General features: G+C 34.4%; 2 protein-coding genes across 2 annotated transcripts; one reads left to right on the top strand and one right to left on the bottom strand.

Annotated features, from left to right (window-relative positions):
• Window positions 1-1,350: 1,350 nt before the first annotated feature.
• Window positions 1,351-7,716, bottom strand: LOC130981956 (amine oxidase [copper-containing] zeta, peroxisomal-like). Its single transcript, XM_057905731.1, has 12 exons — window positions 7,228-7,716; window positions 6,678-6,787; window positions 6,231-6,536; window positions 5,611-5,723; window positions 5,183-5,513; window positions 4,884-5,099; window positions 4,544-4,780; window positions 3,945-4,130; window positions 3,359-3,499; window positions 2,940-3,208; window positions 2,464-2,545; window positions 1,351-1,809 (listed from the first exon to the last, which is right to left on the bottom strand). The coding sequence occupies exons 1-12, from the start codon at window positions 7,421-7,423 to the stop codon at window positions 1,687-1,689; spliced, it is 2,310 nt and encodes a 769-aa protein (XP_057761714.1). The 5' UTR covers window positions 7,424-7,716; the 3' UTR covers window positions 1,351-1,686.
• A 2,602-nt stretch (window positions 7,717-10,318) lies between these two features.
• LOC130983092 (uncharacterized) lies at window positions 10,319-11,721 on the top strand. The gene is made up of 2 exons (XM_057907274.1): window positions 10,319-10,884; window positions 11,316-11,721. The coding sequence occupies exons 1-2, from the start codon at window positions 10,782-10,784 to the stop codon at window positions 11,582-11,584; spliced, it is 372 nt and encodes a 123-aa protein (XP_057763257.1). The 5' UTR covers window positions 10,319-10,781; the 3' UTR covers window positions 11,585-11,721.
• Window positions 11,722-12,785: the final 1,064 nt, after the last annotated feature.

Raw genomic sequence — 12,785 nt, 5'->3', positions numbered from 1 at the left:
TTGAGTGTGGGAGACGAGACGTTAGTGAAACGTTGAGGGTGGGGGTTTTTTCCGCATAAAACGACGACGTTTTATGTCTTTTTGGCGCCACCCATGAAACGACGTCGTTTTGGCGTGCTAACATGTCACCAACGATGCCACCTCAGCTTTCCGGTTGCGCCAGGTGGACAAAATTCACCGAAAGGACCACTATGAGTACCGAAGATCAACTTCAGGGACGATCCAGACAAATTTTTAACTTCAGGGATTACTTTGATCCTCGAGGACAACTTCAAGGACTACTCTGATGCCTACCTCGTGTCTAGAAGCTTTATAGAAAGAACGGGTTTCCAGTTTTAGAATGTCTATCTACCGCTAGAGACAATCACAAAGCCGGCTTTTAGTTGACCCGTGAAAAACTGAGCTTTTTCTATTGAAAAATGAGTGGTGAAAAACTGAAAATGCAAATAAAGAGTTTGAAATTGAATCAAGTAAAATCTAATGTAATTTTAAACTACTACTTAGATCTCATTACTTAGATCACATTACTTAGATCTCAAGAGATATAAATATATATATTCTTTAACAATAAATATAAGATAGATTAAGTTTTATTAATTTTTTTTAAGAAAAAAGAAAAAATGTAATTTTTTCTTAAAATAATAAAATTAAATCCTGAATGAACTGATAATATTAATATCAATGATAATTCATACTTTATAAATAAGATTAATAGAAGATTATATTTAAAGATGAGAGAATTACAAATCAATTATTTGGAGGATACAACAAGCACTCAATTATCGTTTGAAAAACTTTTGAAAATTGGCATCACAAACATTAGAAAAATGTCCATATTTCAGTGGCGAAGTATAAGCAGTGATTTCATTTTTTTTTTTAATATAACTGCTAGGGATTGGTACAGCAACAGCATTATTGTTTTCATGATCATGCTTATGACGGCTAACCTAACGCTTCTGTAGTAGAGTATTATTTCAGGTATAGAATATAGTTAGCGACATAAGTCATCAAATCGGACTTAATTAGTGTAACATATCAATTAATTTTGCAACTAAATCAGCCTTAAACTACACGTCTGTTCCCTAATTTGGTGACCTCAGCTATCACAATCAAACCAACTCACTGTGGGGTAGGTATCATTGCGGATTTTCAAATAATAATACACTATCATTATTTCTCATCATTTATAGGTGGGAAAATATTCTCTATATTTTACGTATCACTATTTGGTAACAAAAAAATTTTTAGACAAAATCAACCAAAATTTATTTTATTTAATATTTATTAATTATTAATAAATATAAAATAAGATAAATTCAGATTTTTTTCTCTCTAATATTTCTGTTTACATATCTATCACATTAAAATATTTGATACATAAATCACTCAATGTTCCAAGATACAATGAATTTATAGCAGGTATGACTACAATCCAACACTCAAGATACCATTCCCACTTTGTGAAGATAGGAATATCGGATTACAAATTCGGAGTAAGACCCAAAGAATCTTGCATTTTTCCAATTATAATACATGCATCATCCTGTATAGCTTTGATTAAATATTCATATGGGGCACAAGAAAGTTCACTTGTATATTAAATTTAATTACCAAGCAGCAGAGTTTAATTAAGTTTGCGCAACCATTGGTTTTATAAACAGTGCAAATGTCTATGATTTGTTCATTTCATAACTTTGCAATGACCCCATTCTGGCTAGGCTTTGCAGGCATCCCAATTTCCTTATCATCCAAATCACTTGTAGTTGGAGGAACATCCACTGCAGGGGAACAATTGAAAAATCCATGTGGCTGCATCACAAATTGCAGAATCAAATAAATTTTGCCAATGTATACAATATTATTACCAATTCTAATGTTGCGTTTGGTTTTGAGAACAGAATAAGACATGACACTCAGAACAAGACATAAAGAATAGAGACACAAAAATTTGTATTTTTGTATTTTGTTGGACGATAAACTAAATATAAAAAAATAAATTATGAAAGTCCAATTTACTTTATTTTTTCATACAAAAACTTTAATAAGAAGAAAAACATAATGATAAAAAATATAATTACAAAAAATTGATTGAAATAATGAAAAGAAAAATAAAAAAAATAAACGGTCTTTTGTTAGTGTCTCTGTGTCTTTCCTATCAACAAAGACATAAATACACTAATTCAGTGTTTGTGGACACAATGTCTGCGTCCATATTCATATTGCTAAATATGATTTTGTATCTCCGTGTCCCTGTCTTAGTGTTTCGCGCCTATAAACAAACGTAGTCTAAGTTCCAGGATAACTTTGTTCCATAGCATGGTAATTACCATGTAACATTCAAGTTTAGATGTTGCAGGAGCACATAATCTATGTTGAGTGCCAAGTAATCCAGTATGAATCTCAAATTAAATGCCAACAAGAAACAATGGCAAGGAAAATAAGGTAATGTAGAAAGGTGTATACCATAAGCATAAAACCAACGCGTTCCACTGGCATAACAGGCCAGTCTTCTAGACGAGGAATGTGAGTCACTCCAAATACGTACCTGCAAAATTTCAACAAATCATGAGAGGAAAAGAAGTGTACTCATCAGTTTATAACTGCCCCAAGCCAGGGGAATGACTTAAAATGCACCGAGTTAAACTTTGTACTTGATGTATAACGATATAGATTTAACACAAGTTATCGGTGTAACCTTATACTAAAATTTACACTATTGAATTATCTTGGTTCATATTGCACCATGTTTATCTTGGTAAGTCATGCATTGTCCCCTTATAAGTTTCACTGCATATTCAAGTGTAAGATGGAAAAGACAGGAAAAGTATACTAGACATGTGGATAACATAAAACCCTGTAGTTAAACCACAAATTATCATTGACATCATCTTATACATGCAAATGACTCCATGCAGTAGGATAAGATTTAGAGAACTAACCAAAGAACTATATCAGCTTCCTCCAATGACCTATTTTGCTGAACCCAAGTAACCAAACCCTCTTCGACACGTGGATTTTGATTAGGGAACTCTCCTCCGGGATGCATTTCATTATGTGCATAAGGAGTGACCCAAAGATTGTGCTTCAAGAAAGCCGCTCTTCTCAGAAACTTGGCCTCTGGACGAGCCAAGGGTAAACAATTTGAACCAGGTACTAATTTATAACCTGTTAGCTGTCCAGTGCGGTTCACTGTCCTAGTGTTCCTAACCTGAAGCAGGAAATTTTTGAAAGACATTAAGGAAAGTTCTTAAAATAGTGTTTTTAAACAAATGAACATAGGTAATAAGATTTATATTAGATTTTTGTCCCTGTTTCGATCTATATTTTGATGCTATATAAACAACTAGTAAGAACTTACAACCCAATGACGAGCAGATAAAGGATTACAATCACGCATTGCTTCCAATTCGGATTTAAGCACTCTTTCCTCGGCATAAAACGCGTTGTTGTGAACATTATCCTTTCCTGGCTCTTCAACTTTGACATCAACCTCAACAACCTGGGCAGGGAATGGAGAACCCTGTTACTGTTTTGTCATTTTATTTGTGACCATATGATGGCAATGATGAATTTCAAGCTTAATAATAGAACTGTTGGAATCCATTTTTCTTTCTTACCAAAAAGAAACCAGAGAGTAACAAATAACTCAGAAGTTCAGTATGGCAAATTGGCAAGAAAAAGAAAGGGAAAAAAAATAATTAAAACACAAAAGAAACTTCATACAGCCAAGCGTGTGATAGTAACAAAGGTTATACTAGTTATTAGGTTGATGAATACATGACACCTGAAAAGTGATACTGCCATGTATTTTTACTATTTGGTATTCTTCAAAACAATGTTCACTTAATGCTTATCTTCAAAACACTGCCTCAAAGTATCGAAATTTGTAAATTGAAATATTCATTTGGCATTCTGCGGAACGACGAGCGAAATTGGACACAGACCTGATTGAAAGCTTCACCAGGCTTGCAATCAACTGCCATGTCCATACGAGCAACAAAAAAGTGCTGATGGACAGGCGCATACAATCCAGGGGCAATGGTTGTGCCATATTTTCGAGTTTCACCTGGTTGCAGTGCTCCTAAGCTGAGAATTCCTGTGAGTTTGACCTCAGCTTCTATCTTTCCATCCTGCAAGAAGGAAAGTGCTATACAGAATTAGAAAGATAATTATATATTCAACTATACTATGTGTACTGTGTACACAAAAAAACAGCCACCAAACAAGCCAACCGTATAGAATACATGTTGAAATACAAAATACGCATTGAAAATGAGTTAAGCAATACATGTATTTATCCACAAATATATGGTGGCTGAATTTTGGTGTGTAGATAGCATTTTTGTTAAACATTTTAAAGTTCAACATTGAAACCCACTTTAATCCGACATAGGTAGGATAAACAATTCAGAATATCAAATAACATAAGCAAGCAGATTATATCAAAGAAAATCAGAACAAGCAAACACCATCAATTTAATTTTTGCAATCTCACCAGACAAACAGATTCGGATAAATGAATGGATGCAAACATCAAACTTGCCTGATAAAAGTGCCAGAAAAAGCCATACTCATAGTTAGCCACAGTGCATATAAAAGACACTGTCAGCCTTCTAGATCTTCGTACTTCAGCCAAACCTGTTCTCCAGTCTTGATGCTTCCACAAAATACCATGATCCTCTTCATGCAAGCAAACACAATTCTCTATTGTTTCAACACCTCCATTAAAGTTTGTGAAGTGTGCATCAAAGTACTTGATATATCCCAAACAATCACAACCCTGTAACAATGAAACCAAGAAAATTAAAATTGGGTTTCATCTACACTGAGAAAGAAGAAGAATTTATGATAAGCAAAACATGAATAAAAGCAAATACGCTGACCTTCTTGAGAGAATGGGCATTTTTACCCAGGCCGTCTTCTCCTGCATCAAAAGCATTCTTCCTATAGTGAGGATCATTTGGATCTCCATAAGGAACCACCATCTCAACAAAACTCAACCGGTGTGCTACTGGCCTTCGCCCTCGACTTCCATCAATATAGGCTACTGAATAAATGACCAAACCCTCCCTAGGAGTGAAACCAATCCGAAAGTTCCACTGCAAATAAGCAATTACTGTTAGAAGTTTTCGATGTGGCTTTTATGAATTAATTTTAGAAAAACTAGAGACACAAATATTACCTTCTGCCATTGAATAAAGTAGCCATTGACACGAAAACTTGGACCTTCAGGCTGAAGAATCTGTAATGGTTTAACATCACTTCTATCAACTCCACCCCGGGTTTCACCAGAAGTATAATTTCTTAAGGGGTCAGCGGGTGGAAGGGGCACTAGTTTGCAGTCTTCAAACTCAAGAACTACCATATTTTGCATGTCAACAAGAATGTAAATTCCTTCAACTGGGCGGGCATAGCCATTTTCCATGGGGCAGTCACTCTCGGTTCTACAAAAGATTAATGGTTTGGCAAGCCTGCGGCTAGGAGCATCAAATTCACTATGATATCCAACACACCTGAAAATTTCAGCACCTGAATTATTAGAAAGAGTAAGACAGATGAAAAGAATTCTAAACAAAAAGTTGCTTAAACCATCTGAAAGGAGTAACCAACCAGGCATCCACCATGACAAGATCCATGTCTTCAATCCCTCTTCTCTTCATTGCTTCTCGAAATGGAGGGAAGTCCTTCACAATAGCTTCACATTCAGCATACTCCACAGCATCCTGTAGGCATAAAGTGAATAACGGAATCCTAAGTTAACTTGAAACAAAGAATGCTATCAAATTTGGCAATAGTTCTCAATACGTTCATTCAGTTACATGCATGTGTGCCCGAGACCATTTTGGATAGAAGAGCAGAGCTATAAGACAAGCAAAGTTTTTTATAACTAACACAATTTTTTTGCCAACTTCTTAAGATTAAGGCAGTGATTCCATTTCTCCTGGGTTCTCCACAGTCAGCACAAGAATAACCAAAGCCATTCATTTTCTGAAAGGTAGACAACCCCCCCCCCCCCCCCCCCCCCTTTTTATCATTCCATTCTAAAAGCTCTCTTCATGTAAGTTTTACAAAAAACCATTTCAATTAATAAACTTACAAACTGTCTCATTAAATATTTGCAAGAGAAAAATGGTTGTAGGCTTGTAGCTCTCTCTAAGAATGACAATAACAAGATCCTAAAAAACAGCATAACTTGAAGAAAATATGAAATTTAAATGGTGCATATTTACCATTGGTGGCTGAACATCTGGAACAACATTAGAAGAAATTACTTTGCCCCTGTGGTGACCCCCTCGAGTTGCTGCATGCACCTGTGTAAGTTCAACAATCCATATGCTTGTCTCATTTGACCGTTTGTTGTACACAACTAGTCTTGCTTTTCTTGGGGGAAGTTTTGTAGGAATCACAGGCCCGCCTTTAGTCCTGGGGAGCAATGAAGGCTGGAAAGGAGGGAAGAAGTACGCATCCGCTAATGCGACAACTTGTTTATCCGGTTCCAGCAAGACTACTTCGACAAAGCGCATGCTGTCCCTTACCTAAGAATATAATCCAAGAGCTTCATCAGCAAGAAAACACAAGGATTTTCAAGTGATCATACAAAATGACCTCATATAATTTAACCATTACTGGTTGATTAATCCACTTAAATTGTTAAAGAAGGCAACTAAGCAATCTACCTCAGGGGTTGCCCCCGCCGCCCGAACAGTTCCCACAGCTACTGCAATTTCAGCAGCAGATAATGGATCCAAAGGGTGGCAAGTTTGAGCTCTGGTCATGACTGTGATACCTATAGCAGCAAGTATGTGGAAACAGAAGATGAAATTTCATAAAAGTGAGAAGGTATAAATAACTAGTTGCATTTGAACATGTCAAGCATTTTACTTTTCCGGTTCATTGGTGGCTGTGAGGTTTAAGCTTAAGATCCAGCCTAACCACTAAGTGATAATGTTAGTGAAGTGTGATTACTTTGTCTTGTGGCAGAGGGAAAATGAATAAATGATAGTCAAAATTTAAATCCAAGGTGATTAGGATAGAAAACAACAAAACCTATATCAAAATTCAAATAATAGAATCAAATAGACAGTAATTGTAATTCGAATGGAAGTTACTGGATCAATAGAATGTTACTGACTCTATACTCTAGAATGATAGTACTTTAGATTAGTCAAAGTCAAAGTCAAAGTGAAAGTCAAAGTGAAAGAGCAGAGAGAGAAAGAAAGAAAGGACCTTTAGTAGAAGGAGCGGAGCTGGGAGGAGGATCAGAGAAGGAATCAACGGCGGAGATCAAGGCAGGGGCTATGGTGGATCTGTTTCGGGTCGAATCCAAAGTGGAGTCGGGCCATGAAGGCGAAGGAGCTGCAGTAGCGGTGTTGTTGGTGGTGGTGTTAAGGAGGGGCGTCGCTTTTTCCGGAGCTGAGGCCATTGGAGAGGGTTAGCAAGCTCAGCCTCAGCGTATCCACCGCAGCAGTAGTATATCTCACTGTGGTACCCCACTGACATACAGCAATGCTTCTCTCTCTTTCACTCTCAGACTCACACTCTGATAGCACAAATCACTCTCTCGCACAATCACAGAAGAAGAAGAAGAAGAAGAAGAATGGGTGCGTTATTGATAATAATAGAGTGAGCGTGGATCCGTAGACAGAGGGACAACACTCTTTTTACTTTTCAACTCATTAATATTCAGCATGATTGCTTTAAGTCATTATTATATTTATAAGAGAGGAAAGTTTCCAGACCTATGCGATAAGGCAAAGTGTATGCTGTTGAATATCATCTAGATTTTTAGAAGTTATGGTTATGGCTTATCAATTTATTAAAGGTGAATGTTAAATTGTCAATATTTTTAATAGAAAATTAGTGTTTTCCTTTACTAATTTAGTATTTGGTAAGCTATTATTGTTGTGGTTTTTATGGTTGGAATTTGGAAGTCAAGCCAAGTTAAGCTACTAAACTCAATTTCGAATTAGGACTCAAATTATTAACGATTGAATTTATTTGTAAAATTTATAAATTTGTTAGTTTAAATAATGCGAATATAATTTATAATTTTATATAAATAAATTATAATTTATATAAAAAAATTATTAATTATATATTATTTATCTATTAATTATAATTTATTTTATATTACAATTTTTTAAAATTATATATTATTATAAATTAAAAATATAAATCATAATATATGAAGTTATTTTTTTATATGAAAATTTTTTTTGATGTTTTAGTTAAAAATGGATACATTTGATATAATTGTAGGTAAATAAAAATTATATATAGATGAAATAAGTATAACACATAGAAAATATGCTGAGTCAGCATGCAGATCACGTATTGGACACGTGGCAATCATTTAGGTGACACGTCGGTAAGATGCATCACACTACTTTTGCGGGGACGTATAATTACATACTATTTTTGTTAAATACGGCTATAATTTTTTTACACATAATACTGACTCTCAATACACTACTTACTATCACTCTCGGCACACTACTCTCACCACATTACTCTTTCACTCTCAATCTCTCTAAAAGAATTTTGCCCTTGCTCTAAATCTCTCTCAACGAAAATGACTTGTGCATCGAAACCTCACCCCACTCCTCATTTTAAAGGCTCAAAGCCATTATTAAACTGCGGTTATCGGAGCAATTATCTTTTGCATGCAGACAAGTTAGAAAGATAGTCAACATGCAGAGACGTGTTGCTTTTGTCGTGCCACATGGTGAATTTTTATAGAGAATCTTTTATCAAAATTGTAACGAATCTCTAAAAAACAGTCAACACACAGGAGAGTGTTGTTTTGGTCGCGCCATGTGACAAAAGCTGTAAAGAATCTCTAACGAAATTTTGAAAAACAGCCAACACACCCGGCCTCTTGCGTGTTGCTCCTGTCGTGCCATGTGTCCAAGCTGTTACAAATTTCTGGCGGAGAAATAGCAACACGTCCCTTGCGTATTGTGTCAGAAAAATTTTGAACCTCCACAATATACTACAAAATACTCAATATCATATTCTATAAAAATATTATCATTTTTCATATAAAAAAATAATTTTTGTAATATATGTATTTATATATATCATTATAATAAGTAATATATAGTTACAATTTTATATATATAATTGAAATAGCTCACGATGAATTTATTTAAGTTTAAGTTTGGTTTATTTAATATAAGCTCAAATTTAGAATTAAGCTTGATTCATAAGTTCATAAATTTAGTTTATCAAACTGTTAACGAATTTAATTCGAATTGATTTATGAATTGACTCAGCTCATTTTAAATTCTAATTGTTGTTGATATACAATATGAAGTAATAATATGTCTCAATAGCATAACATGTTTCAATTAATCACTCAGCGGCTATATTATCATGTCACGTCATATAATGCATTACATTGCAGTTTATAGTACTATCATTGATGAAAAAAAGATTTTGTTAAATAGATAATAATTTTTATGAATAATAAATTTTAAAATTAATTTAATAAAGTAAAAATATATTACACTTTTAAATTATTTATCTAAATTTTAATATTAGAATAATCATTTGCATATTTAGTGAATTGAACATCTAATATATTTATTATTCATATTGTTTAAAATTTTCATTGTCTATTTATATATATTTTTTCTAAAAAAATTAAAATGATTTATGAAATAAATTTTTAAGGTGATACTAATATTTACAAAATTTTCGAAACTAAATAAAGAATACATATAATGAATAATGATATAATTACCTACTGAAAAAAGGAATATATATAATTTCAAAAATCAAATGAAACGATCACTCTTTTCTGTCAATAAAAAAGCAGTGACTTGCATCATTGCATGTACTGTTAATCCATAAATATATGCAAATACTTTTTTTATATATAATTTTAGTAAATATAAATAAATAATTATAAATACTTGTATTATCAATATCAAATGTGTATAAAGAGGATAAGGTTTTATATTCAAAAGATGCTCCTTTTTTGTTTTGGCCAAGATTGAAAGCGATGGAAAGAAAACGAGGTAAGTATCAAAGTAGTCCCTGAAGTTAGCCTCAAGGCTCAAAGTAATCCCTGAACTTAAAAATTTGTCGAGATCGTCCTTGAAGTTGATCTCCGGTACTCATAGTGGTCCTTCCGGTAAATTTTGTCCAGTTGGCGTAACCGGAAAGGTGACCTGGTGTCATTGGTGACACGTTAGCAGCGCAACGGCTAGCTGACGTGGCACAGTAAACATTTTGGACTCAATTTGGTCCCTAATTTTAGGTTAAAAACCCTAACCCCCAATTGACTCTCTTCTCCTTTCTTCTCCATAGCACTCTCTTCAATATTTGAGTCTTGGCAACAACCGTCTGCAGGGAACCATCATCAGCGAAATCTGCAAAATCAAGCAGCTGAGTGAGTTGTACATAACTGAGAACAAGCTAATTTCTGGAGAGGTTCCAACTTGCTTTGGTAATCTTACTTCTCTAAGAAAATTTTACTTGAACTCCAACAAACTCAGTAAGGTGCCTTCTTCTCTTTGGAGCCTCAGAGACATTTTTGAGGTGAACTTGTTTGACAATGCTTTAACTCTGTCTCTTCCAATTGAAATTGGGAACTTAAAGGCTGTGACTTTCTTGGATCTATCAAAGAATATGATCTCAGGAAGCATTCCTGGGGCCATTTCTGGATTGCAAAATTTGCAAATTCTCAACTTATCACAAAATAAATTGGTAGGGGGTATTCCTGATTCACTTGGCAGTTTGATGTCAAACCTTGTAATGTCTTATTGGATGAAGACATGGTTGGCCATGTCAGTGACTTTGGCATTGCCAAATTGCTTGGCGAGGGACAATCCAAAGAATATACCAAGACCATGGCTACAGTTGGCTACATTGCACCGGGTAAGTGATGCTACACCAGATTATAATTTCCCTTTTAACTTTGGTCATTTGATTATAACCATATGCTTGATTAGTATGCATATACAATTGGAGATCATAAATCATTCACTGACCTTTTAGTAATAATTTGTAATCAAAGTTGAACTACAATGCTTCTTTAACTTTTTCTGTAGTAATTTTCATTAGTTCAGAAATTCACTTTCTGTTGCGGTGGTGGTATCTAAACATTTTGTTTCCAATTTTAGTGGCTTGTGTGTCACATATACTTGTTCTATAAACAAATATTTTATTTAAAATAACGAGGGTAATTTGAGTTGCAGAGTTTGGATCCAAAGGGATTATCTCTACAAAGGGAGATGTATACAGTTTTGGGATAATGCTGATGTAAACATTCACAAGAAAGAAGCCAACAGATGACTTGTTTGTTGCAGGATTAAGCATGAAAGGTTGGATTAGTGAATCATTGTCACGTGCAATTGATCGAGTTGTGGATTCCAACTTGTTACAAGATGAAGGTCACCACCATGTTGATGACATAATAGCATCTACATCATCTATCTTGAAACTGGCCTTGAATTGTTGTGAGGATTTACCTGAAGAACGAATGAACATGAAAGATATTGTTGCATCACTGAACAAAGTTAAGGCCAAGTTTCTTAAAGCTAATGACAAGGATGTCGTTCGGTTTTGTAGAAAATGAACCACTTTGTAATATGTTTAAATGTTTAGTACATTCCCTTTCTTTGCTTTTGAATTTTGGCCTCAGTAGAGTCTATATTTTTCTACATTAGGAACATAAGATGTTGCAATAAACATTATCAAAAGAGAGTCAACAAATATAACTACAGAACATTTACAGTTATTAAGCTATGGGTGATTCAGGATTGATATATAAAGATTAAAGAATATAAAGGATGATCATGGCCATTTGCTAATTGATAATATATCAGTTGTAAGAAATATTCATTGTGTCACTTCAATACCAATTTCTGTAAACTAAGAAAAGCAAATCTGCGATGTTGAGCACTGTTGACATTTGACAAACTCAAGTAATCAAAAAAATAAACAAAAAAAGTGGTGCCAAAGTATAAAAATTAAAAATAAACAATCAGCATCATGCATATCTACAAAATTTAAAGTAATAGTAGTTCAATATTGATCAATAGCAGTATCATAATATCTCAACTTGCCTTACTCCATAATGCACATGTCGATGATTACAAGGACCTGAGACACCATAGTTATCAAAAGTAATAACCTGGAGAGGCACAAAAACCAAAACAGTAAAAACAGGGGGGCTCTAAAAGAGATAACTAGAACATAAGGTATTAGTCACCCCAAAAGATTGCATATGGTGGCACAAATAAAAGCTTAACTTACATGCCTAAAAATGACAACAATAATACAAAAGCACAGGCTTACCATATTAATGCAGTGGCTGGTTATTTGTGCGATGGAGAAGAAAGGAGAAGAGAGTCAATTGGGGGTCAAGGTTTTTAACCTAAAATTAGGGACCAAATTGAGTCCAAAATGTTTACTAAGCCACGTCAGCTAGCCGTTGCGCTGCTAACGTGTCACCAACGACGCCAGGTCAGTTTTCCGGTTGTGCCAGCTGGACGAAATTCATCGGAAGGACCACTATGAGTACTAGAGATCAACTTCAGGGACGATCTCGACAAATTTTTAAGTTCAGGGATTACTTTGAGCCTCGAGGGTAACTTCAGGGACTACTTTGATACTTACCTCAAAGAAAACACATCATCTTTCCATTTTAAATATCTCTTACGGGTTTTGTTAAAGAGTTGTTTTTTTGTGGTGAAACTGTGAAAGTTATTTATGAGTAATTACCCAAATCAGTAGTCTTTAAGGATCGTAAAAGTGGATATTTTAGTTTTTAAAAA

The sequence above is a fragment of the Arachis stenosperma genome, chromosome 5, assembly GCF_014773155.1.
Source record: "Arachis stenosperma cultivar V10309 chromosome 5, arast.V10309.gnm1.PFL2, whole genome shotgun sequence".
NCBI lineage: Eukaryota > Viridiplantae > Streptophyta > Magnoliopsida > Fabales > Fabaceae > Arachis > Arachis stenosperma.
The sequence above is the reverse complement of the archived record's forward strand: the minus strand, read 5'-3'. Positions and strand labels throughout refer to the sequence as shown.